At 45.3% G+C, this 26,862-nt stretch overlaps 2 protein-coding genes across 2 annotated transcripts in view; one reads left to right on the forward strand and one right to left on the reverse strand.

Annotated features, from left to right (window-relative positions):
• Positions 1 to 6,320: 6,320 nt before the first annotated feature.
• Positions 6,321 to 6,643, reverse strand: LOC114020836 (60S ribosomal protein L31-like). The gene has a single exon (XM_037889775.2). The coding sequence runs from the start codon at positions 6,626 to 6,628 to the stop codon at positions 6,371 to 6,373; it is 258 nt and encodes an 85-aa protein (XP_037745703.1). The 5' UTR covers positions 6,629 to 6,643; the 3' UTR covers positions 6,321 to 6,370.
• A 6,450-nt stretch (positions 6,644 to 13,093) lies between these two features.
• The window catches only part of CPM (carboxypeptidase M), a 66,813-nt gene continuing 53,044 nt past the window's right edge, over positions 13,094 to 26,862 (forward strand). The window contains exons 1-2 of the mRNA XM_037886857.2: positions 13,094 to 13,249; positions 13,459 to 13,618. Coding sequence (XP_037742785.1) covers positions 13,244 to 13,249; positions 13,459 to 13,618 — 166 coding nt within the window. The 5' untranslated portion in view covers positions 13,094 to 13,243. The remainder of the gene's footprint in view (positions 13,250 to 13,458; positions 13,619 to 26,862) is intronic.

Consider the following 26,862-nt stretch of genomic DNA (forward strand, 5'->3'; position numbering starts at 1 on the left):
GCAGGCACCACTGTTAGCATTCAATAGTGCTGCTAGCTAACAAAGAGGAGGCGCAATCAAACTAAGAGAGGAGGATCTCAAGGGTGGGTTTTTTTTTTAAAATACCACAAGCGTTTAAACAGTCATCACAGCTGGAGACCAGCACAAACAAGAGAGACTATATTTATGAGTGTTTCACCAAGTGTACCAATTGGATTAACTAAATTCAGGTATAAAATACTGTGCAGTTCCATTACTGCAGCCAACATACAGTACTAAAGACATCTGGAGAACAACTAGAACACATTTCTGTGAATTCCAGTATCTAAATACATATTACTACACCAATCCACTGCAGAGAACAGAATAAACCAATTCCAGAATAAAATTTAAGGGAGGCATTGCCATTTATAGGCCCAAATTCTCTATTGTAAGCCCTTTTTTGCTGCATGCAGGGTTGGCCGGATGGCAGGTATGTCGGAATCAGGCCAACTCAACGCTGGCCCTGACTGCTCTAAACCAGGTTTCCAAACTTTTTTCTGGCAACCCAGTTGAAGAAAATTGCTGATGCCCGTGACCCAGTGGAGCTGGGGATGAGGGGTTTGGGGTGTGGGAGGGGCTCAGGGCTGTGGCAGAGGGTTGGGGTGAGGGTTGCGGGGTGGGGCCGGGAATGAGGGGTTCAGGGTGTGGGAAGGAGCTCTGGGCTGGGGCAGGGGATTGGAGTGTGGGAGGGGCTCAGGGCTCTGGGCTGGGGTGCAGGCTCTGGGGTGGGGCCGGGAATGAGAGGTTTGGGGTGCAGGAGGGGGCTCCAGGTTTGGGGGGGGCTCTGGGCTGGGGCGGGGGATTGGGGCGCAGGGTTGGGGCACAGGGTTACCTCAGGTGACTCCCAGTCAGCAGTGCAGCGGGGGTACTAAGGCAGGCTTCCTGCCTGTCCGGGCACACAGACAGCACTGTGCCCTGGAAGCAGCCAGCAGCAGGTCTGGCTCCTAGGTGGAGGCACACAAACGGCTCTGCGCGACTCTTGCCCGCAGGCACCCCCCCAACTCCCATTGGCCGGTTCCCGAGCAATGGGAGTGCAGAGCCAGTGCTTGGGGTGGGGGTAGCGTGTGGAGCCCCGTGGCCCCCCCACCTAGGAGCCAGATCTGCTGCTGGCCGCTTCCGGGGCACAGCACGGTGTCGGAACAGGTAGGGACTAGCCTGCCTTAGCTGGGCAGCACTGCTGACAAGACTTTTAATGGACTGGTCGGAGGTTCTGACCAGAGCCGCCATGACCCAGTGCCTTACATTCCGCGACCCAGTACTGGGTCATGACCTGCAGTGTGAAAACCACTGCTCTAAACTGTGCCAGTTGGTAAAGGATCTTGGGGCCATCCACTAGCTGGGGATTACTAGAGAATAACAGTGATCTGACCACATCCCCTTCTGCCCCGGAATGTTCCCTGTGCTGGGATGTGGGGAGACAGTGTCATAAAAGTCAGCTATACTGGTCCTACACCAATTGAGAACTCCCTCATGCCAGGGAAATCTCAGCTGGTGAGTTATGGCTAGTTGCAGGCATCCTTATGCTCCCTGAATGCATCCGCGAATCTAGCCTGTTATCCCTTCTTTTATTCTTTTGTGCTGCTTTGTGAACACTTGGCCATACCGAGGAAACAGCTCTCGCTACGTCATTACTATTCTTAGATCCCAAGGCTACAAGAGACCATTAGGATCATCTAGTCTGACCTCCTGTATAACACCTGTCATAGAACTTCCTAGAGTATATCTTTTAAAAAAAACATCCAATCTTATTTTAAAAACTGTCTATAATGGAGAATCCACCATAACCCTTGGTAAATTGTTCCAATGGTTAATTACCCTCACAATCAAAAATGTACACCTTATTTCCATGCTGAATTTGTCTAGCTTTAACTTCCAGCCATTGGCATGTGTTATACCTTTGTCTTCTACATTGAAGGGCCCATTATTAAATCTTTGTCCCCCATGTAGATACTTACAGACTGTAATCAAGCCACCACATTGAACTTTTTGAGTCTATCTACTGAGCTTAACAAAGAGAAGTCTATCACTATAAGGCAGATTTTCTAATACTTTAATCATTCTTGTGGCTCTTCTCTGAACACTCTCCAATGTTATCAACATCCTTCTTGGATTCTGGGCAGCAGAACTGGACACTGTATTCCAGCAGTGGTCACACCAGTGTCAAATACAGGGGTAAAATAACCTCTCTATTCCAACTTGAGATTCCCCTGTTCGTGCATCCCGAGATTGCATTAGTTCTTTTGGCTATAGCATCACACTCAGAGGTCATATTATTCACCACAACCCCCAAATCTTTTTCAGAGTCACTGCTTCCCAGGATAGAGTCCCCCATCCTATAAGTAGGTCTGCATTCTTTGTTCTTAGATGTTTACATTTAGCCATATTAAAACATATATTGTTTGCTTGCACCCAGTTTACTAAACAATCCAGATCACTTTAATCAGTGACCTGTCCTCTTCATTATTTACCAATCCCCCTATTAATGTGTCAGCTGCAAACTGTACCAGTGATGATTTTATGTTTTCTTCCAGGTCATTAATAAAAATGCTAACTAGCACAGGGCCAAGAACCAATCCCTGCGGGACGCAACTGGAAACAGACCCGTTCAATGACGATTGCCCATTCACAATTACATTTTGAGACCTATCAGTTAGCCAGTTTTTAATTCATTTAACATGTGCCATGCTAATTTTATATTGTTTTAGTTCTTTAACTGAGATGTCATGTGGTACCAAGTCAAACACCTTACAGAAGTCTATTGTGTCAACACTATTACCAAACTTTTAATCTCACCAAAAAAAAAAAAAAAAGAGATATTAAGCTAGTTTGACTGGATCTATTGTCCATAAACCAATGTTGATTTGCATTAATTATATTACCCTTTTTTAATACTTTATTAATCAAGTCCTGTATCAGCCACTCCATTATCTTGCCCAGAATTGATGTCACGCTGACAGGGTTATAGTTACCTGGGTTATCCTGTTTACCCTTTCTAAAAAATGGCACTACATTAGCTTTCTTCCACTCTTCTGAGACTACTTAAGTGCTTCAAGACTTATTGAAAAATCAATATTAATGGTCCTGTGAGCTCCTCGGCAAGATCTTTTAAAACTCTTGGATGAAAGTTATCTGGACCTGCAGGTTTTAAAAGGTCTCATTTTAATAGCTTCTGCTTAACATCCTCCAGAGATATGAGTGGAATGGAAAGAGTGTTATCACCATTTGATTTGACTATATCATCTGTTTTTTCCCAAATACAGAACAGAAATTTATATTGAACAGTTCTGCCTTTTCTGCATCATTACTGATAACTCTGCCATTTCCATCTAATAATTGACCAATACCATTGTCAGCATTCTTTTTGTTCCTAATCTATTTTTAAAAATCCTTCTTATTGTCCTTAACTCTGCTGGCCATAGATTCCTCCTTGTTTCCCTTTGATTCACTTATAAATTTTCTATAGTTCATAACTTCTAATTTCTATGAACTTTCCCTTTCTTCCATTTGTTTATACCACACACATTATATATATATATAATTTTTATAGCTGCCTTCACTTCCCTCTAAACCAGGTCAGTTTTTTAACCAGCATGGCCTTCTTCTTCAGTTGGTTATGACTTCATCTGAGTTACTCTGCATTGATCAACACCCAGGTCTGAGCACCTGGGTTAGCCCAGCCCCGTGTGAGCAGACAGACCACAAAGCCACACTAGAGTTACTATGTCCTCACTGGTGCTGTACGTACGCACGTACATCACTAGGACTTCTAGGGGCATATCCCATGATACTTTGTGCTGCAGTAAGCTGAGCTTCTAAAATTCTTTCGCGGTGAATTGTTGGTGAACTTGTCAGTTCTTCTGGGCATCCAGGGGGAACTGTGGGAAGGCACTGGAGGACTATCAGCACTTGAGTGATTTAGCCTATGTCCTCACTGCAAAATGGCAGGTTACTTCCCTGAGTGAAAGCCTCACTCAAGTTGTAGCCTACAGCCCCAGACAAGCCAATTAGCCTGGGGTTGAAAACACCACTAAACTCAGATTAGAGGAATTTATGCACTTACAAGAAAGGAGCTGGGGCAAAGCCCGAATCAGAGCCTAAGTTAATTTGCAGTGAAGATATACCCACAGACATACAATACTTTGAAAGAGCTATAAATTTCGGAAAGTTGTGTCACAACTCTTCATCACACCAAAACTCCAATTGTAAGTCTTTGATGCTACATGCAGATGCACAGAACTTGAAAGTTGCAGCTTGTGAGCATACAGCTTTATTTCCAATTGTAATAGCATCAATGACATGAATCCATTTGAAAGTTTTAGAGCTAAAGGTGGTACAAAGACATCCTTCAAAAATTGGACCCCAGCTTCTTCTCCCACAGCCTGTCCCTGCACTGCTGTAGCACTTCAGTCTAGACACTCACAACAGTGATGAGAGGGGTTCTCCCATGGCTGTAGTTAATCCACCTCCCTGAAAGGTAGAAAGGTTGACGGAAAAATGCTTCCATTGACTTAGCACTGTCAACACTGGTCAACTTAACTACCTGTTCAGGGGTGTGGATTTTTCAAACCCCTCAACAATGTAGCTGGTCCATTCTAATTTTTTACTGTAGACTTGGCCTCATGTGCAGGGACCTATCTTTCCTATATGTCTGCGAAGTGCTAAGTGCACTATGGTGAAATATAAGTAATTATTAGCGAAGGAGAATTTCCAATACTTATCAATCGCAGTAGGATTTTCATTATCTCTGTAAGCTACAATAAGTCACTAAAGGGCACTCACACGCATGCTCTATTACAGGGGTGGGCAAACTACGGCCTGTGGGCCATGTCGAGTCCATCAGAACTTTTACTCAGGCCCTCGATCTCCCCCCAGAAGTGGGTTTGGGGGTTTGCCCCACTCCAGTACTCCTGCCAGGGAGCTGGGTCGGGGGCTTTCTGCGCAGCTCCCGGAAACAGCGGCATGTCCCCACTCCGGCTCCTATGTGGAGGGGCAGCCAGGGGGCTCTGCACACTGCCCCCACCCCAAGCGCTGCCCCCGCAGTTCCCATTGGCCAGGAACCATGGCTAATGGCAGCTGCGGGGGAGGTGCCTGCGGACAGAGCTGTGCGCAGAGCCGCCTGGCCGGTGCCATGCCTCCACGTAGAAGCTGGAGGGGAGCATGCTGCTGCTTCCGGTAGCTGCAGGGGCAGCGCCTGTGGACAGGGCAGTGCGCAGAACCACCTGGCCGCGCCTCTGCTTAGGAGCCAGAGAAGGGACATGCCACTGCTTCCAGGAGCTGCTTGAGGTAAGCACCACCCGGAGCCTGCACCCCTGAGCCCACCCCCACGACCCACACTCCAAATCCCTGCCCCCGCCCTGATCCCCCTCCCACCCTCCGAACCCCTTTGTCCCAGCCCAGAGCACCATCTTACACCCCAAACCCCTCATCCCCATCCCAGAGCCTTCACCCCCAGCCAGAGCCCTCACCCCCCCACACACCCCAACCCCCAATTTTGTGAGCATTCATGGCCCGCCATACAACTTCTATACCCAGATGTGGTTCTCGGGCCAAAAAGTTTGCCCACCCCTGCTCTATTATATCACAACATGTTTTGCTCTCTCTTTGGGGTTCCACAGTCCATAAATATTTCCTTCCTGCAAGACTCACACTAAAATGCTGTCTTCACTGAGGCTTCAGATTTGTCCTTTTGTGGACCCTTAACACACCAAATGATTGTTAATGCTACATGGTATCCACCTGCATGTCTGTTTATGCCTTTTTCATAAAGGATGCATTGTCTGTTACAATGCTGGCGATAATGCTGAAATCAGTTCCCAATAAAATCTATTGACTACAATGGAGATAATATCTGGCCCTTAATAATGACTTGTACCACAGTTGTGAATGAAAAAGGTTCTAGAAAGCTATTGTTTGCCCAAGGTGCACTAAGTTGACCAGCTGGAACCAAACTCAAGAACAAGTGCATTTGTGTTTTGTACTTTCATCTGTTAGAATGCAGATTGAGAATGAATTGTCTACAACAGAACTTAACAAACCAACTAATTCCAAGCAGGTTAACTTGTTTTAACTTGTAAGCACCAGTCCTGGCAAAAATCCATCACTCTGAACATTTTTAAAATACATACGTAAGTATGAACATGGTGTAAATTTCTCCATAGATATGTTGGCTACAATAAGGGATTGCATAAGCTCAAAAGGTGATAAAGCTATGACTGTGCAACCCACGTGCCTAATAGGGAGATATCTCTTTAAGAGACCCATTGGGAGGGAGGGAGGAATGAGTTGTGTCTGTGTCATTGTTTTTTGAGTTTTTTTTCACTTTTATAACTTTACTGTGTTGAAAATCAGTTTAGTTTTCATCTACATTGACTGTCCGTAGACTTTTGAAAGTGGTGACTGGTACATAGGTAACCAGCATGTATAGTTTGTTCGGTGAATCTTCATCCTCATTACGTTTTCTGGATAAACGTACACGGATGCGGTAGGGAACATTCCTTATCCCTTTGGCCTGGACTGCTTTGTTCAATCTGGTGTCAATGCGTACATCAGGAGTACCCATCTCCTTCATTGCAAATTTACGGATCTCCTTGCGAGGCAGATTAAGCATTCCACATGCAAAAGCTTTTGGAATTGGGTGTGGTAGTTTGGGGTCTGCTCCAATAGGTTCCCTGTTGCTGGAGTCAGACTCCAGGAGGGCAAGCAGTCAGGGCAGCTGCTTTGCAGAAGGCCATGTTGGAGAAAAACACAGTTCTCACTCTCAGGTTGGGTGCAGCAAATCAGATACACTTTATTATCTCAAGCAATTGCACAGAGGGAGAGAGTGCAATAGGACACAGGGTTTCCCCCACCTAGGCAGGTCTCTCCCAGATAAACAATTAGAGCAAGTATTTACACCTTTATTACAGACAATAATAAGCAACAACTGCAGATTGTTTAATACATATTCCTTCATGATCTCTTATCTTTCTTACCATTTCTCTTATAGTCAGCATTCTATTCTTATCTAATACAAGGTCACAACGGCCTCTTTCACAATTCTTTTCCACTCGCTTCGCACTATCCCCACATCTACAAATCTCGCGTTATTAAAGCTAGAGTTAGCCTGACTCCTGCTCATTTCAGAGGCCTGCCTCCAAATTCCCTTTATCTACTTCCACAGCCATGTGCCCTGTGTGAGTTGGGAAAAGCTGAACCCAGGAGCAGAACGCAGGCTGTTATCCCTAACTCTGAAGCATTTTGCAGCAGGCTAGTGATATTGTTAACCCTCTAACAGGGAAGCATGGGCAATGCTAATTATAGCAAGGGGAAATTGGGAGGGAAAAATAACTTATATTTTAATTGTATGCTTTGAATGTTTTGATTTTAGCCAAACTGTTCTAGTTAAATTGTCTCAACTAGTTGGATTCACCAACTTTTCTTTAAATGTAGTAATGGGGAAAGAGTTGTTTCTATTTTGCTATTCTCAGTTTTGTATATTCTTGTAACAGGGTTTTCTTTAAATCTATACACTTTAACTGAGTGATTGGTTAATCACTTAGCTGACCGGCTAGCAGTGATTTCAGCAGAGGAAGAGTCTGCATAGATTCCAGCTGAAGATTCCTACAAGCAAGTGGAAGGAAGATGTTGTTTTAGACTCAGCAGACTGTATAGATTTGGTGATCAAAGACTCTAACTGAGACTTAGGTGAACTAAACCTAAGCTTTTGGGAACTTTCAGTTTCTTCTCTTTGTATTTCTGTGGGGACTGGACTGTTCAGATTTTAATTTGTTCTCTTTATGTATATCTGTGAAAGTAATGTCTGTGGATTATAAAATAGCCATGTCCTGCTGTAAAAATTAGATTATTGTTATTTCTTTATCATAAGATTTTATAAAATTATTTAATTAAATTCATTTCTTTAGTTCCTTTTGAGACTTGAATGTGGGGAGGTTGACCCTGTGCAATCCTTGCTGAAAATCCTTAGAGACTGAACTCTGGGTCTCCAGCTACTTTCTATGGGAGTTGTGGTTTGTTTTTTTAAGGCACTAGAGACAGGAAACGAAGTGAACTCTAGCCCACCCAAAGGTTACAATTGCATGACATCAGATGTGATTTTAATTGTTCCAGTCAAGTTAAGTAATTACATCCATGTTTTTTCACCATGCTATTTGCATCCTTCTTCTCTACCTCAGAGTCATGTACATTGACTTTTTTTTTTTACGTCTGTCAATAGAAATATGACCCATCCTAGACTCAATACAGGCTGAAGAAATTTGCTTTCCTCCCCCACTCACTTGAATGGTGCCATTAGGATAATCTTTCAAGCAGCCCTGCAACTAGAAACTTAGCTGTCTTACATCTTCATTTTTAAAATTTAAATGTTTGATAAACTAAATTGCACAATACAAATACTTACTTAAAATAGTTTAACACAATTTTTATAAGATTTGACAACTTTTTATGTAATCAAAGCAGAGAGTTTTCTTCTAATAGAAATGTAGGAATTGCCATTCTAGATCAGAACAATGGTCCATTTAATCTAGTATCCTGTCTCTTACAGTGACCAGTACAAGATACTTCAGAAGAAGGTGCAAAAGACCTTGCACTGGACAATTACAAAAGATAGGTTTATGCTACTGCCATTTTACTTACATTGCAAGGTGTCACAAGATAGAGGACTTTAAAATAATTGTCATATACCAATTTCTGAAGCATGCCTCTGAAGCATGTTTTAAAATAAATCTTGATGCTATCCTAATCTTTTCTTTGCAGGTTCTTTGAATTTCCTATGTCAGGCTCTTTCAACCTCAGATTTTAACAATCATTATAAAAGGTGTTGAAAATATTTGGGAAATAGATTTTAAGGCTGACATCTCTCTAAATCAAGGGAATTACTCTTGGTCCAAAACAAGAAAAGTGGTGGAGAGGGAAAAGAAATCACACTGGTGCCTTGGGAAAATTCACTCAAATTTGGGTAAATTATGAGTTTTTGAAAAGTCTCAGTTCACAAATGTTCAGTAGAGATTTGTGGAGTTGGGCAGCCAAATTCTTTGAGGATTTTTCTGTCTGCACTGAACATGCTCCATCTGAGGAATGCAGAGGCTGAGCAGAACTTTCCCTGTAATTGCTTCTTCCAGTTCCTGAGGGCTGCAGTGGCCTCAGGCACAGGAAGTGAGAGCAGGGAGACTGTCTTTCCTGTAAAAAGAAAAAGAGTACTTGTGGCACCTTAGAGACTAACCAATTTATTTGAGCATGATGCTGTCCATACTCCCTCTGCTGACACCAGCGTGGAGAGATGGAGGTTTGGATTTTCATTGTTGCCAATTCTTGCAATTTTATTGTAAATCTTTCAATATTTGCTATTTTTCTTAAAGCCCCAGCTGCTGGAGAGATGGGATTGGGTGAGAATCTCAGTTTTCATTTTTTTAATTTAAAAAAATAGTACATTTTTAGTCCTCGTAGTTGTGGCAAAAAGCCTGAAATGAAAATATGATTCAAGTGTGCCCTAAACGCTCAGAAACCATAGGAGAAATAAAAACATTAAATGAATCTTATGATTTTAAAGCTAATATTGTGATTTTGGGGGGTCTGACTTATGATTTTTGAACACTTGGTTGGAAATGCTGTTACTCCTACAGAAAAATATGTATATTTTACACAGCTATATTGATCACTTTTAAAATACAATGGGACATACTTTAAAATTGACTTACGTTTGTCTAATAAAGCAGTTAGAGCCTGCATTTGTTGTGCATCTAAAAGTGGCATACTGAAACTCACACTGACTTCAGTGGAAAGAATGAAGGATTGGGCCCTTAATTGTACAATATTTGTAAAGCATTTTAAAGATGAAGTCATAAACATCAGGTATTCTTCTTCTTGTAATAATAACCCAATTATTTGCATGACCATGTTTGGTTCATTCTACCGATTAAAAATTGTCAGTAAAAAGTCGCTGCAATTAAAACTTAGGAGATTTCAGAATATAATACTTATTCTTATATAGCACTTTTCACTGGTAGTGCTCAGAGGCCCAGATCCTCTAAGGTATTTAGGCAGCTAATTCCCACTGAAATCAAGTGGGAATTAGGCAAATGTTATCCCCATTTTATAGATGGAGAAACAGGAGAACTGAGAGATAAAAAGACATGCCCAAAGTCAGTGGCAGAGTCAGGGACAGAACCAGGGCCGGTGCAACCACTAGGTGAGCTAGGTGGTTGCCTAGGGCACCAAGTGGTTGGGGCGCCAAAAAGCGGTACCCTGGCTCGGCAGGGAGGAGCCGCCTTCTGGAGGCACCGGAGAGCCAGAGCATTGGCTTGCGGGGGCGGCGAGCCCCAGCCATGGGTGAGCCAGCGTGACTCAGGGGGCAGCAGCCCTGCAAAGGCGGTAGCGCAGCTAGCGGGGCACATCCGCACCCCCAGCCCCTCCTGCCTAGGCTGCGGCCCGGCACCCCCCCCCCCGGGGGGCTCCTGCAGGCAGGAGAGGGGTCGGGGCAGGCAGGGAGCAGGGGGGGTTGGATGGGTCGGGAGTTCTGGGGGGGACTGTCAGAGGGCGGGAGTGTGGAAAGGGGTTGGGGTAGGCAGGAGACAGGGAGCACGGGGGCCACCAGGGTGGGATGGGGAGGGGAGGGCTCGTGGGGGGGCTGTGCACCCTCCAGGAGAGTTCAGGGGATGGAGAGGGGGGAACCTGGCCTGGGGAGCAGCCCCTGGGCACAGCTGGCCCCTGGGCAGGCTGGCCCTGGGGGTCTATAAAGGCTCGTTGGGATTTGCCCCTCAATGAACCAATGTGCAGGGGAGGGGGGCGCAAGGTGGAAGTTTCACCTAGGGCGCAAAATATCCTTGCACCGGCCCTGGACAGAACCCAGGATTCCTGACTTAGTCCAGTGCCCTATCCCTAGACCATGCTGACATGATGTATGAATTAATTTTTAAAAAGGCTAAATTTTTAGCCAAAAATTACAAACATAGGGATATACATAAGGAATATGTACTCCAGTCCCTGGGCTTTGTTCACTATTAACAATAATAAATAGATAATAAACTGAACCCCAAGGGTACCCCTGACTACCTTTGCCATTCCAGTAGTCTCAGATAAACCAGATCCTCTGGGAAGCAACAGTGGTAAATCCCAACTTGAGCTGGACAGCTGTAACAAAGACAGCTTGACTTTTACAGGGCGAGGCAGCCCTGCTTCTATATTCAATTCTGTTTGGATGGCCCCTGTGCCTTCATATATCTGATTGCAAGATTGAAGGGGGGAGAGAGGAGGGAAGGCAAGAGAGGGGGAAGCTAATTCATTAGAATTTTTAGTTTAATTCTGAAGCAGCTTTTTTAAGGTGTTTCAGAAACACAGTATGGGTGTTAGGTACACTATAAACTTTTTATTGCTACTTGTTAGGGAGATTTTTCCAAACACCAGCTTGCAGCACACTGACTTTGACTTTTATAGCACAGCATCATGCCCTCGTGCAAGCATGTACAGTAGCTGATAATTGAATTTTGTGTGCATACAGACTGGTCAATCCTTTGTCCACACCCAGATATTGTGTATGTGCTCCTTTTATGATTGGGATGAGTGATGATGAGCACAATTCGCTGTTTTGGGGGGGAAGGTTCTGACAGGCTATGGGGAACATGAGTGCTTCTCCCAGTGAACAAGAGTATTTTAAAGTCTTCCTATGGGAATGGCTGTTCCATGTCATTGCAGAGTTGGGGTTGGTATACAGCAAATACTCTGTTCTCTCCTCGCTTACTTGTCTTTACATTATAAATACTTCAGGACCCTGACCTAAAGCTGTACAAAGCCCTGGCATTTACAGAACTGTATAAATGCTTACTACCAACATTAGTTTTCAGTGAAGGATTTGTCCATACCAAGTTGGAGGCTTTAAACATCAATTATTTTTACTGTAGCTCTGTTTTTGGATGTATGGGTTTTTGTTTTTTTTTTAATGAGAATGGTGTTTACTTTTCATACTTACATAACTCAAATTGCTGAAAAGAATTTGCTCAAATTTAAACCAACAAAGCACATTTAGGCAGACCTCAAGGATGGACATGGACAAGTTCAGCCCCAAAAGGTGAATGTTATGAGCATGTAAGAACAGGGGTTTAAATGAAAAATATTCTGCCATTTTATCTTTAGCAGGCAAATACACATATGTTTAATGGGACTACTCACAGTGTATAAAGTTAAAGGTGTGCTTAAGTCTTTGCAGGCCTGGAGCCATATATTGTATTTCAGATACCTGTACAGTGATCATCTGTAAACTGTTAAAACTTAAACAAGTAACTTTTAAAAAGGGCTTCTTATGGGGGAGGGAAGCAAAAGTGGAAGAGGAGAACCTGACATCACACAAATGTGACTCAAGGACATTTTAAAATGCATGCAGTGATATGTAAGAGATGTCTGTCTTCACCAGCTAGCAGGTGTTCTCTTTTATGTTCTCCTCATAGATGTAGCTTGTAATAAAACTTTGTGTACACACACATACTTTCTATTTTAAAGTTTCATGGTTTATATTCACCCCCTCAACATTTACATTTTTCCATTAAAAATCCTCTTTAATCTTCTTTGTTTAACTAAATCCTTGCCTATTTTTAAGTATATTAAAACACCTGTGTCACTGAGGCAGGTGTATTATCCAGCTTCTGCAGCTGGAGAAACTGAGGCAGCAGCAGCCACCCCTGATTACCCCTCTACCTAGTCTGCCCCTCACCACCCTTCTTCCCGCCCCACCCCATGTGACTGGGGACTAGTTTTTCCCTTTGAGAAGAGGGATTTAGTGGGGATCCCTGGCGTGAAAAGGCTCAGCCATGGGCTTGTCACAACGTTGCAATCAGCGGGACGTTTCCAGCCCCTGAGCCTCGCATTACCCCGCTCAGCATTTCAGGCCGGTGGCCACGGCAGGGACCCTTTCTGCTGAGGGCTCAGCTGCCCCCTCAACCTTTCCTGGAGCAGGTGAGACCGTCCACGCTCCACGCCGCGCGGCTGCCTCCCGCAGAGCCTCGAGCTCCGCCGGGGCTGGTGAGGGCGGGAGAGGGGGAAACAGACCCGACCCCTTCTCACCGCCCCCCTCCATGGGCGGGCCCCGGGGACCAGACTGGATGGCTCCTGCGTCAGTCAGCGGGCAGGGCACGTCCCCTGAGGGGGGCGGGGGGGGGGGTCACGCCGCCTCCTGCCCCGGCTGCCGAGCTTGTGCCGGGAGGTGCGGGCGACGCCGCTGCTGCTCCGAGCCAGAGCCATGCGGGTAGGAGCGCGCCCCGGGCTGCTGCTGCCGCCGGGAACAAGGCGTGTGGGGCGGGCGCCTGTCTCAGCCCGGGCGGGCAACAGGCCGGCTTCAGCCCGGCGTCTCGAGGGACCGGGCGGTGGGACGAGGAGGCGCTGAGCCCCGGGAGCCGGCGGGCCCGCGGCGAGCGGGGCTCCCCGGTGTCACACAGCGTCTCTGTTTGCTTCCAGGAGGCGGGCGGCAGCCTGTGCCTGGCGCTCCTGCTCCCGGCGCTGCTCGGCTTGGAGTTCAGCTATCACCGCAGCGAGCAGCTGGGGACGTTCCTGGAGGAGGTGCACCGGCGGCACCCCTCCATCACCGCCCTGCACAGCGTCGGGCGGTCCGTGGCAGGTAGGCTGCTGCGGGGCAAGCTCCGGAGCCGCTGGAGACCGGGGTCGGGGGGGGAGGTGTCTGTTTGTTATAAAGTATTTGAAGAGCAGCTAAAATAAAAAGTCAGACGGTGTAAAGATGTTTATCCGCATGTTAATTCATTAACCTATGACGAATGGCTAGTGGGGAAACCCACGTCTGATCTAACTGCGCCTTGATTTATGACTTCTAGTCAAACACGATATAATTCTCAACTCAGTATTTTGTGCCTGGGAGCAGATGCTTTGATATTTGACATACTCAGGTAGTTGATTGCGATACAAGTAGAGGGCTTGGCGACTGCTCTATTTCTGTAGTTCCTAGCGTCGGTCTACTTACATTTGCCCCTTCAGGGATTTGTGTATGTGTGTGTTTTAAATTTAGATTGCTGTCTCTCAAACTGTAGTAACAAACTTACTCAATGCAACATTTAGTACAGTGTATATTAAACCACAGTGTAACTTATCCTTTGAAATAGGGCTCTGAAGTTAGTCAGTTCCAGGGCTACAACTTCAAAAATGTAGCTGATTTCAATATTTTTTAAATGGGTGTAAGATGTCCAACTTACTAAAAGTCCAAGCCAGTCACAATGATATTGTAATGTGTATTTTCTAATTTATGGATAACTTTAAAAGATATATAGTCTTCCTGGATTCACCCACTATTCCAACAAGTACAAGTAAAAAGTACTTTGGTGCTGAAATCAAGACTATTGTGTCCCTCATTTAACACCAACTCTCAAGCTCTTTGGAAAAATATAGGGTATGTCTACACTACGAAATTAGGTCGAATTTATAGAAGTCGGTTTTTTAGAAATCATTTTTATATATTCGAGTGTGTGTGTCCCCACAGAAAATGCTCTAAGTGCATTAAGTGCATTAACTCGGCGGAGTGCTTGGGCAGTACTGAGGCAAGCATTGACTTCCGGAGTGTTGCACTGTGGGTAGCTATCCCACAGTTCCCGCAGTCTCCGCTGCCCATTGGAATTCTGGGTTGAGATCCCAAAGCCTGATGGGGCTAAAACATTGTCGGGGGTGGTTCTGGGTACATATCGTCAGGCCCCCGTTCCCTCCCTCCCTCCATGAAAGCAGCAGCAGACAATCGTTTCGCTCCTTTTTTCTTGAGTTACCTGTGCAGACGCCATACCAAGGCAAGCATGGAGGCCGCTCAGCTCACTTTGGCAATTAGGAGCACATTAAACACCACACGCATTATCCAGCAGTACATGCAGCACCAGAACCTGGCAGAGCGATACCGGGCGAGGAGGCGACGTCAGCGCGGTCACGTGAGTGATCAGGACATGGACACAGATTTCTCTCAAAGCATGGGCCCTGCCAGTGCATGCATCATGGTGCTAATGGGGCAGGTTCATGCTGTGGAACGCCGATTCTGGGCTCGGGAAACAAGTACAGACTGGTGGGACCGCATAGTGTTGCAGGTCTGGGATGATTCTTAGTGGCTGCGAAACTTTCGCATGCGTAAGGGCACTTTCATGGAACTTTGTGACTTGCTTTCCCCTGCCCTGAGGTGCCAGAATACCAAGATGAGAGCAGCCCTCACAGTTGAGAAGCAAGTGGCAATAGCCCTGTGGAAGCTTGCAACGCCAGACAGCTACCGGTCAGTTGGGAATCAGTTTGGAGTGGGCAAATCTACTGTTGGGGCTGCTGTGATGCAAGTAGCCCACGCAATCAAAGATATGCTGATATCAAGGGTAGTGACCCTGGGAAATGTGCAGGTCATAGTGGATGGCTTTGCTGCAATGGGATTCCCTAACTGTGGTGGGGCCATAGACGGAACCCATATCCCTATCTTGGCACCGGAGCACCAAGCCGGCAAGTACATAAACCGCAAGGGGTACTTTTCAATAGTGCTGCAAGCTCTGGTGGATCACAACGGATGTTTCACCAACATCAACGTGGGATGGCCGGGAAAGGTACATGACGCTCGCATTTTCAGGAACTCTGGTCTGTTTCAAAAGCTGCAGGAAGGGACTTTATTCCCAGACCAGAAAATAACTGTTGAGGATGTTGAAATGCCTATAGTTATCCTTGCTGCCTACCCCTTAATGCCACGGCTCATGAAGCCGTACACAGGCAGCCTGGACAGTAGTCAGGAGCTGTTCAGCTACAGGCTGAGCAAGTGCAGAATGGTGGTAGAATGTGCATTTGGACGTTTAAAGGCGTGCTGGCGCAGTTTACTGAGTCGGTTAGACCTCAGTGAAACCAATATTCCCACTGTTATTACTGCTTGCTGTGCACTCCACAATATCTGTAAGAGTAAGGGGGAGACGTTTATGGCGGGGTGGGAGGTTGAGGCAAATCGCCTGGCTGCTGGTTACGCGCAGCCAGACACCAGGGCGGTTAGAAGAGCACAAGAGGGCACAGTACGCATCAGAGAAGCTTTGAAAACCAGTTTCATGACTGGCCAGGCTACGGTGTGAAAGTTCTGTTTGTTTCTCCTTGATGAAACCCCGCCCCTTGGTTCACTCTACTTCCCTGTAAGCTAACCACCCTCCCCTCCTCCCTTCGATCACTGCTTGCAGAGGCAAATAAAGTCATTGTTGCTTCACATTCATGCATTCTTTATTAATTTATCACACAAATAGGGGGATGACTACCAAGGTAGCCCAGGAGGGGTGGTGGAAGAGGGAAGGAAAATGCCACACAGCACTTTAAAAGTTTACAACTTTAAAATTTATTGAATGCCAGCCTTCTGTTTTTTGGGCAATCCTCTGGGGTGGAGTGGCTGGGTGGCCAGACGCCCCCCCACCGCGTTCTTGGGCATCTGGGTGAGGAGGCCATGGCACCTGGGGAGGAGGGTGGTTGGTTACACAGGGGCTGTAGCGGCAGTCTGTGGTCCAGCTGCCTTTGCTGCAGCTCAACCATACACTGGAGCATACTGGTTTGATCCTCATAGAATCATAGAATATCAGGGTTGGAAGGGACCTCAGGAGGTCATCTAGTCCAACCCCCTGCTCAAAGCAGGACCAATCCCCAATCAAATCATCCCAGCCAGGGCTTTGTCAAGCCTGACCTTAAAAACTTCCAAGGAAGGAGATTCCACCACCTCCCTAGGTAACGCATTCCAGTGTTTCACCACCCTCCTCATGAAAAAGTTTTTCCTAATATCCAACCTAAACCTCCCCCACTGCAACTTGAGACCATTACTCCTTGTCCTGTCCTCTTCTACCACTGAGAATAGTCTAGAACCATCCTCTCTGGAACCACCTCTCAGGTAGTTGAAAGCAGCTATCAAATCCCCCCTCATTCTTCTCTTCCGTAGACTAAACATTCCCAGTTCCCTCAGCCTCTCCTCATAAGTCATGTGTTCCAGACCCCTAATCATTTTTGTTGCCCTTCGCTGGACTCTCTCCAATTTATCCACATCCTTCTTGTAGTGTGGGGCCCAAAACTGGACACAGTACTCCAGATGAGGCCTCACCAATGTCGAATAGAGGGGAACGATCACGTCCCTCGATCTGCTGGCTATGCCCCTACTTATACATCCCAAAATGCCATTGGCCTTCTTGGCAATAAGGGCACACTGCTGACTCATATCCAGCTTCTCGTCCACTGTAACCCCTAGGTCCTTTTCCGCAGAACTGCTGCCTAGCCATTCGGTCCCTAGTCTGTAGCTGTGCATTGGGTTCTTCCGTCCTAAGTGCAGGACCCTGCACTTATCCTTACTGAACCTCATCAGGTTTCTTTTGGCCCAATCCTCCAATTTGTCTAGGTCCCTATCCCTGCCCTCCAGCGTATCTACCACTCCTCCCAGTTTAGTATCATCCGCAAATTTGCTGAGAGTGCAATCCACACCATCCTCCAGATCATTTATGAAGATATTGAACAAAACCGGCCCCAGGACCAACCCCTGGGGCACTCCACTTGACACCGGCTGCCAACTAGACATGGAGCCATTGATCACTACCCGTTGAGCCCGACAATCTAGCCAACTTTCTACCCACCTTATAGTGCATTCATCCAGCCCATACTTCTTTAACTTGCTGACAAGAATACTGTGGGAGACCGTGTCAAAAGCTTTGCTAAAGTCAAGAAACAATACATCCACTGCTTTCCCTTCATCCACAGAATCAGTAATCTCATCATAGAAGGCGATTAGATTAGTCAGGCATGACCTACCCTTGGTGAATCCATGCTGACTGTTCCTGATCACTTTCCTCTCGTGTAAGTGCTTCAGGATTGATTCCTTGAGGACCTGCTCCTTGATTTTTCCGGGGACTGAGGTGAGGCTGACTGGCCTGTAGTTCCCAGGATCCTCCTTCTTCCCTTTTTTAAAGATTGGCACTACATTAGCCTTTTTCCAGTCATCTGGGACTTCCCCCGTTCGCCTCCAGCAGCCTCAGCTTTGAATCCTGCCTCCTCTCATCACGCTGCCACCACATTTGAGCTTCAGCCCTGTCTTCAGCCCGCCACTTACTCTCTTCAGCCCGCCACCTCTCCTCCCGGTCATTTTGTGCTTTCCTGCACTCTGACATTATTTGCCTCCACGCATTCGTCTGTGCTCTGTCAGTGTGGGAGAACAGCATGAGCTCAGAGAACATTTCATCACGAGTGTGTTTTTTTTTCTTTCTAATCTTCACTAGCCTCTGGGAAGGAGAAGATCCTGTGATCATTGAAACACGTGCAGCTGGTAGAGAAAAAAAAAGGGACAGCGGTATTTAAAAAGACACATTTTATAAAACAGTGGCTACACTCTTTCAGGGTAAACCTTGCCGTTAACATTACATACATAGCACATGTGCTTTCGTTACAAGGTCGCATTTTGCCTCCCCCCACCGCGTGGCTACCCCATCAACCCTCCCTCCTCCCCGTGGCTAATAGCGGGGAACATTTCTGTTCAGCCACAGGCAAACAGCCCAGCAGGAGCGGGCACCTCTGAGTGTCCCCTGAAGAAAAGCACCCTATTTCAACCAGGTGACCATGAATGATATCTCACTCTCCTGAGGATAACACAGAGAGATAAAGAACAGATGTTGTTTGAACGCCAGCAAACATACACTGCAATACTTTGTTGTACAATGATTCCCGAGTACGTGTTACTGGCCTGGAGTGGTAAAGTGTCCTACCATGGTGGACGGAATAAGGCTGTCCTCCCCAGAAACCTTTTGCAAAGGCTTTGGGAGTACATCCAGGAGAGCCGCGAATGCCAGGGCAAATTAATCCTTTCACATGCTTGCTTTTAAACCATGTATAGTATTTTAAAAGGTACACTCACCGGAGGTCCCTTCTCCGCCTGCTGGGTCCAGGAGGCAGCCTTGAGTGGGTTCGGGGGGTACTGGCTCCAGGTCCAGGGTGAGAAACAGTTCCTGGCTGTCGGGAAAACCGGTTTCTCCGCTTGCTTGCTGTGAGCTATCTACAACCTCATCATCATCATCATCATCTTCTTCATCCCCAAAACCTGCTTCTGTGTTGCCTCCATCTCCATTGAAGGAGTCAAACAACACGGCTGGGGTAGTGGTGGCTGAACCCCCTAAAATGGCATGTAGCTCATCATAGAAGCAGCATGTTTTGGGCTCTGACCCAGAGCGGCTGTTCGCCTCTCTGGTTTTCTGGTAGGCTTGCCTCAGCTCCTTAAATTTCACGTGGCACTGCTTCGGGTCCCTGTTATGGCCTCTGTCCTTCATGCCCTGGGAGATTTTGACAAAGGTTTTGGCATTTCGAAAACTGGAACGTAGTTCTGATAGCACGGATTCCTCTCCCCATACAGCGATCAGATCCCATACCTCCCGTTCAGTCCATGCTGGAGCTCTTTTGCGATTCTGGGACTCCATCATGGTCACCTCTCCTGATGAGCTCTGCATGGTCACCTGCAGCTTGCCACGCTGGCCAAACAGGAAATGAGATTCAAAAGTTCGCGGTTCTTTTCCTGTCTACCTGGCCAGTGCATCTGAGTTGAGAGTGCTGTCCAGAGCGGTCACAATGGAGCACTCTGTGATAGCTCCCGGAGGCCAATACCGTCAAATTGTGTCCACAGTACCCCAAATTCGACCCAGCAAGGCCGATTTAAGCGCTAATCCACTTGTCAGGGGTGGAGTAAGGAAATCGATTTTAAGAGCCCTTTAAGTCGAAAAAAAAGGGCTTCATCGTGTGGACGGGTGCAGGTTTACATCGATTTAACTCTGCTAAATTCGACCTAAAGTCCAGTGTAGACCAGGGCTTTGCCAGTTATAGCTTGAGGCTTCTGCCTTTATGTAGATAGATTAGTTTTGATTTATCTTTTAGATTTCAGCGCTTTCTAAGATACACATAGATGTGCCTGGGTTTTTTTATTTAAAGAAATTTAAAAATCCAATTTAATAAGGACATTAGCATACACCTACATTTATGCATGTCTTGTCAAGTGTTCTGAAAAGAAATTTATGTACGTACGGTACTTTTCATTTGATCATGGAACAAGAAATTATTCTAAGAAATACGGTATAAAGTTAGAGATGAGGAACTACATTCTTGAGAAACATGTTCACATAATCCTGATTAATCTGATTTTGCTTAAGCAAGAGCAATTGTAGCAATGATCAAATCTATGATTGTGTTCTAGATAAAGCTGCATCATTATAGGCGGATTAGCATGAAGAACTATAGTAGCTAGAGTTGCTCTTTCATGTAGGGTTAAAAATAAAGGTAAATGTGTGACTTCACATTTTCTGAATACAATAGTACTTGTCTGAAAGAGAATTTGATTTTTAAATTCCAGTCTCTTCTGTTTTGGCTAGATATCAGTCATCACTGGTATTAAGTGTGAAAGCAGCTGCCAGACCACTCACTCACTCTTGATTTAAGGAAATAACTGATCAGCAAGTAATGAGTAAGGACCAAACAAAAAGAGAATCAGAGATGGACTAATTCTAGTAGGTCATCTAGACTATCCACCCCAATGGAGGCTTGTTCTCAAATGTTAATGCTAATTAATATTGACACTTTTAATATTTTTATCTTGAGGGACCTTAACTGTTAAATATCGGGCCAAATTCTGCCTTCATTGCCATCCTGGGACTGCACAGGCTTCTGTGTGGTGAAACTAAAGCTGAATTTGGACCCTCTCACAAGATTAAACTTTTCTAACTTATGTGCTTAAAATATGGCCCCTAAATAAATATTTAGGCACCTGAAAAATCAGACCCCTTCATTTAGAAGAACTGAGCACCCACAACTCCCATTGACTTAAAACCCAAAACTGGAAATGCACTTATCCTTTGTCAGTGAGCAAAGATTACCAAGGATTTTGGCATCCCCTTTCACCGCTCTGCTTAAGCACATGGGAGAGGTGGGAGCCGAAAGTTTTGTCTCAGGAGCGCCCCCCTACTCTGCCTGCTAAACTTGCATCATGCAAAGTGAAAAGAGAAGCGCTTTTCTCCCTGCCCTTCCTAAGCACTTTAAGTAGAGCAGTGAACGGAGTAGATAGGCACTGAACAATGTATCAATACCACATAAAGCAGGGTTGGGCAGACAAATGAAGATGATAGGGAATCCCGCAGGAGAAGACAGCAGTATTGCATTTTTCATCCACCACAAGTATTTGGAGGAGTGGGGGAAGTGGTATCTGGGATTTGGGTGGAGAGAGAGCAAGAAGGTTCTTTCATTCTCAGCAGCCAGCAGAGGATTTCATCCCACGCCCAGTAATAATAGTTAGAGACCTTCCCACATGACCACTAGCAGAGATAACTGGCTTCCAGAATGATTAAGCTAGTGCTCACTTTACCCCTTCCCTACATCACTGGGATCAACATTAGGTAGCACACAGTGTGTATGGTAACACCCATTGTTTCATGTTCTCTATGTATATAAATCTCCCCATTGTATTTTCCACTGAATGCATCCAATGAAGTGAGCTGTAGCTCACGAAAGCTTATGCTCAAATAAATTTGTTAGTCTCTAAGGTGCCACAAGTACTCCTTTTCTTTTTATTAGATTCTGGTATACAGTTTTCTCAAGCTTTTCTCAAGGGAGATAGAATCTACATATATAATTTTAAAGTTTAAATTATATCACCATTTATATTCCTGCAGGATCCTGTGGGAAACTAAAAACTAAACATCAGTCCTCTTCCCCAAGTAAGGAAAACTGTCAAGAGATAATTATGGCAACATTAAGGTCCATGGAAGACTAATAGAAGCATTGGTATTATGAAGACACTACCCCGATCAGTAGCTACACTAAACTTAAAGGAACAGTGTTACATACATGCCATCTCTTATCAATTATGTTATCTGTATCTTTACTTTTTCTCATCACTTGAGCTAGTGAGATTTCACTCAGATGCTCAATACAGTTTCTGTTTGCTAGAAACTGGGAGTGGACGACAGGGGATGGATCACTTGATTGCCTGTTCTGTTTGTTCCCTCTGAAGCACCTGTCGGAAGACAGAATACTGGGCTAGATGGACCATTGGTCTGACCCAGTATGGCTGTTCTTATGACTAATAGAGCCCTGCACGGATTCAAAAATGTGGATCCGCATCCGCCAAAATTAACATGCATCCGACCCATGATCCACTAGGTGTCTTTTATATGTATCCCGCAGCAGCAAGCCATCTCACAAGGGCTAGCGAAGGTGGTGTGGGAGCGGAGATGAGTGAGCAGGAGGTGGGTCTTGCAGGGAAGAGGCGGCATAAGGGCAAGGACTGGGGATAATGGGTGGCACAGGGGTGGGGCCTCAAGGCGAAAGGGGCTGGGGGGAAAAGGGGTGTTGCATTGGTTGCTGCTCCTGGGGGCTCACAAGTGACAGCAGCAGCAGTGTGTGTTGCATCACAGCAGGACAGAGGGGTGGGGTGCTGGGGCTCTGCCCACTTCAATCCCTGTGGCTGGGGATGGGCCCTGCTGTCCAGGAGTCAGCGGGCTGGGAGTGAAGCCAGTGGTGCCCGACCAGGCCATGGTGGGGACGCTGGCGTAGCCCGAGGGGCCCGAGCTGCTGGACAGGAAGTGGTGCGGTGAGCGGGTGCTGGACAGTCCCGATTCCGGCCTGCCGCCTGGCCACTAGCTGCCAGCCTTGAGCGTGCTGCGCCCCTAAGGCTGCCCAAACCGGACACTGTGGGCCAGGTGCTGCTGGTGAGCAGAGCCCTGTGCGGTTGTATCTGCATCCGATACACTATTTGCAAAAATGGTCTGTGGATATGAAGCGGATATCCACGGATTTGCAGGTCTCTGCTAATAGTTCCATCTAAACTTGTAGCTCTGTACAATGGTGTATAATAAGACCTTAAAGCTAGTAAAAATCTAGGAAAACAAGTTGAGGTAATGGGAGGAGGAGGAAAAGGAAATAATTTTCATGCTGTCTTTCAGATCCTAGGCTAGATAAATTTAACATCTTTTGAAGGTGCACAGAGTGCATCAGTCACTGTTAATTCTACACTCTTCTGTGCAAAATCTACCCTGGTTTACACTTTCTTCAGTGCAGTTTAAGTCAGTAGGTTTGCATGAGGTTTAAGTTAGGGGACAATTTGGTCTTTATGCTATGATTTTTAGATCCACATGTGGCATTTTGCATTATTTTAGACATGATGTTTGAACATGTAACATTATTATTATTACCCTATTTTAATGCATGGGGACAGAGTGAGGACCTGATTTTCAGAATGCTGAGCTTCTGAAATTCAGGCCTTAAGATTTACACAGACATCTTTCTGACTGTAAAGTGACAGCTTCCTAATTTTAATTGCTCTGTAGGCCAAATTCTTTCTGCACTTACAATACCATTAATAATGGGAACTGAAGGGAGAATTCAACCCATTATCTTTGGTGTCTGTTTACTTTGAATAAAACAAATTCTTCTGCCGCACTTGGCTCACTTTTCCAAAGCTATGTCTTGCTAGGTTCTATTCTGCCTCCTCGATCAACAAAATTATCAGCTAAATTCTATTTGCAGAATTTTTTACTGGCGATGAGAAAGAACAGAGCTTATTCTAAATCCCAGGCTGATTTTGCAGTGCTTGCAGTTGGAAAAATTCCATTTGACAAATTATATGGCAGCCATCAATAATAAATACATAATTTCACCATTTCATTTTTAGGATAATATTTTCCGCTAACTGCAATTTATTTATTGAGTAGTTGCACAATTTATTTCTAGAAACCCAGTGCTTATGCCATCTTACTATTGCACTGAATTAGTGTTCTTATATGATCCTTCAATAAGAACATAGAACATAAGAATGGCCATATTGGGTCAGACCAAAGGTCCATCTATCCCAGTTTCCTGTCTTCTGACAGTGGCCAATGCCAGGTGCCCCAGAGGGAATGAACAGAACAGGTAATCATGAAGTGATCCATCCGCTGTCGCCCATTCCCAGCCTCTGGAAAACAGAAGTTAGGGACACCATCCCTGCCCATCCCGGCTAATAGCCATTGATGGACCTATCCTCCATTAATTTAGCTCATTCTTTTTTGAACCCTATTATAGTCTTGGCCTTCACAACATCCTCTAATTGACTGTGCATTGTGTGAAAAAATTCTTCCTTTTGTTCGTTTTAAACTTGCTGCCTATTAATTTCATTTGGTGGCCCCTAGTTCTTGTGTTATGAGAAGGAGTAAATAACACTTCCTTATTTACTTTCTCCACAACAGTCATGATTTTATAGACCTCAATCATATCCCCCCTTAGTTGACTCTTTTCCAATCTGAAAAGTCCCAGTCTTATTAATCTCTCCTCATATGGAAGCTGTTTCGTACCCCTAATCATTTTGGTTGTCCTTTTCTGAACCTTTTCCAAGTCCAATATATTTTTTTTTAGATGGGGTGACCACATCTGCTGTATTCAAGATGTGGGCAAACCATGGATTTATATTTTAATATGGATATATACCTATCTCAGAGAGCTGGAAGGGACCTTGAAAGGTCATCAAGTTGAGTCCAGTCCCCTGCCTTCACCACAGGACCAAGTACCATTCCTTATTTTTGCCCCAGATCCCTAAATGGCCTTCTCAAGGATTGAACTCACAATCCTGGGTTTAGCAGGCCAATGCTCAAACCACTGAGCTGAAGGTAGAAGCTTTTGAGCTACACAGAACACTTCTTGACCTTGTACCTCCCACCAACAGAAGTTGGTCCAATAAAAGTTACTTCCTCGTTTACCTTGTCTCTAACAGCAACTCTGACAGACCAGTGGGAAGAATGAATTCTGGGCTGAGAATGCCCTGTTCCCGATTTCTAGACATTTAAATCTGAGGGTTGGGCATCTCAGCTGATATGCTGTCAGCATGAAACAAGGAGAGGTGGGATCTAAAGAAGATGTACATATTGGTAACAACAACATTAATTGCATCTGGACATGAACTGGAAGCCAACAGAGACTATAGTACACAAGTGTCATGTCAAGAAACACTTATAAAGGAGCAGACAGTCATATTTTGTACAGGCTGCGACTTCAGTGTGGTCCTCAGGTGTAGCTCTCCAAGCAGAGTGCATTGCATTAATCCAGTCTGAAAGTGACAAAGGTATGGATAACTGTGGCAAGACCCACATCAGAGAAGAAAGGTCACAATCTCTTAATCAAGAGCATGTATGTTTATGGCTGGCCACAGTTTCTTCTTATGAGCCAACAAAGTTACCAAGGATCTAGTAGGAGCCCTAGATAGCTCACCTTCCTAACAATGCAGACAAACTCCTTCTGTTGAATAAGCAGATACCCAGAGCAGGTGACAAAATGCATGTTTTCCCAGAGTTGGCCATATAGCCCCAATCCCCAGTTAAGCACTTGGAAACTTAAAAGACTTCACCATCTGGATCTAATGTAAACGAAACAAAGCTGAGTGCTTTTTGCATATTGATGGTCTAAGAGCCCAAGCAGGCCCATTTTCTCCCCCAATGGCTTTACATACATCCAGTAGAGATTTGACAGGACAGAGCTTATCATCCCACATGCAGGCTGTGCAGCCAGAAGAGTGGTGGCCCAACACTAGTCTCTGTGTTGTCAAATAGAAAAGTACCACTCCATCTAACCGTGTCAGTATCAGCAAACATGTCAACAAAACACGTCAACCTCTTGATCAATGGTATCAAAGGCAGACAATAGATTCAAAGGAATTGGCATGGGTGCTTGATGCCTATCTGTCACCAAAAGGAGAAAATCAACCAATGAGACTTAGGTTTGTCTTTATGTCATAGCCAGGTCTAATTCTAGATTTAAAGGGTTGTAGAAGATCTCAGGAATGCAGGTGTTAGTGGAAATGATTTACCTCAGCCTTATCAATGACCTTTCAGAAAAAGCCAGGTTAGAATAGGGTGGTGACTGGAGAGATGACCCGTGTCAAGATTTCACTTATTATGCAATTGCTTGTTTAAAAGATACTGGTACCATTCCTTCCCTGAGAGAGTGTTTACTCTCCACCAATAATAGACCTACTGTTTCTCTGCTCAATTTTTAAGCCAGCCATGAAGGGGACACAAGTTGACAGACATTGCATGATGGGAAGCTTATTTCCTCCTGAATTTCATATAAGACAGGAATATTGAGAAACACCTGATAACCCAGTAAACATTTGGTATTGATTGTTTGGCATGTGTAGTTTGGCAGGGAGTGTGTTTTCCTATTTGTTTGAACAACACTTAAGCACATTGTAGGTTGCAATATAAACTGGTCAGAAACAAAACCCTGTTTCATTGTGCTCCTAATGTATATTGTATCCACCTGTGTTTCTTGATTTACACTTAGGATTTGTCTACAGTGGCAAGTGAAAGACAAAACTTTTGTTTTTCAGAGGTGTTAAAAAGTACACACACTCCCGAAAGACACAAGTTTTGCTGACGACAAGCGCCAGTGTGAACTAATGCCGCTCGTTGGGGGTGGAAGTTATTTGTTGGCTTCAGAGGTCTCTCCTGCCAACAAACAACGGCTACACTGTGTGCCTTTTGGTGGCACGGCTGTAGCGGCACGGCTGTGTCGCTAAAAGCTGCATAGTGTAGACATACCCTAAGTCCCTCACCCAAAGAGTTTACAGTCTTTTTGTTATGCATTTTTCCACTGTCTGGCACAATGGGCTCCTATTCCATGACTGGGGTTCCTAGGCACTACTGCAGTATACATAGCAGTATTATCGGATAGTGGTGAATAAGAGTAATTGCCGCTTTATTCACCTCCATAAATAAATATAACAAAAAAAGATAATTTCTTAATTAAAACCAAATCTGTAGTTGGATCCCATGTTACTTTCTACCTCCTGCAAAGCGGAGTGTGCCTATAGCTCTCCAGTGCCAGGCAGTTTGAATTGCCTCA

This window comes from Chelonia mydas, chromosome 1 (genome assembly GCF_015237465.2).
Source record: "Chelonia mydas isolate rCheMyd1 chromosome 1, rCheMyd1.pri.v2, whole genome shotgun sequence".
Taxonomy (NCBI): Eukaryota; Metazoa; Chordata; order Testudines; family Cheloniidae; genus Chelonia; species Chelonia mydas.

Coding starts and splice junctions, on each gene's coding strand:
- LOC114020836 (XM_037889775.2), bottom strand. CDS start 6,628: ATGCTTAATCTGCCTCGCAAGGAGATCCGTAAATTTGCAATGAAGGAG.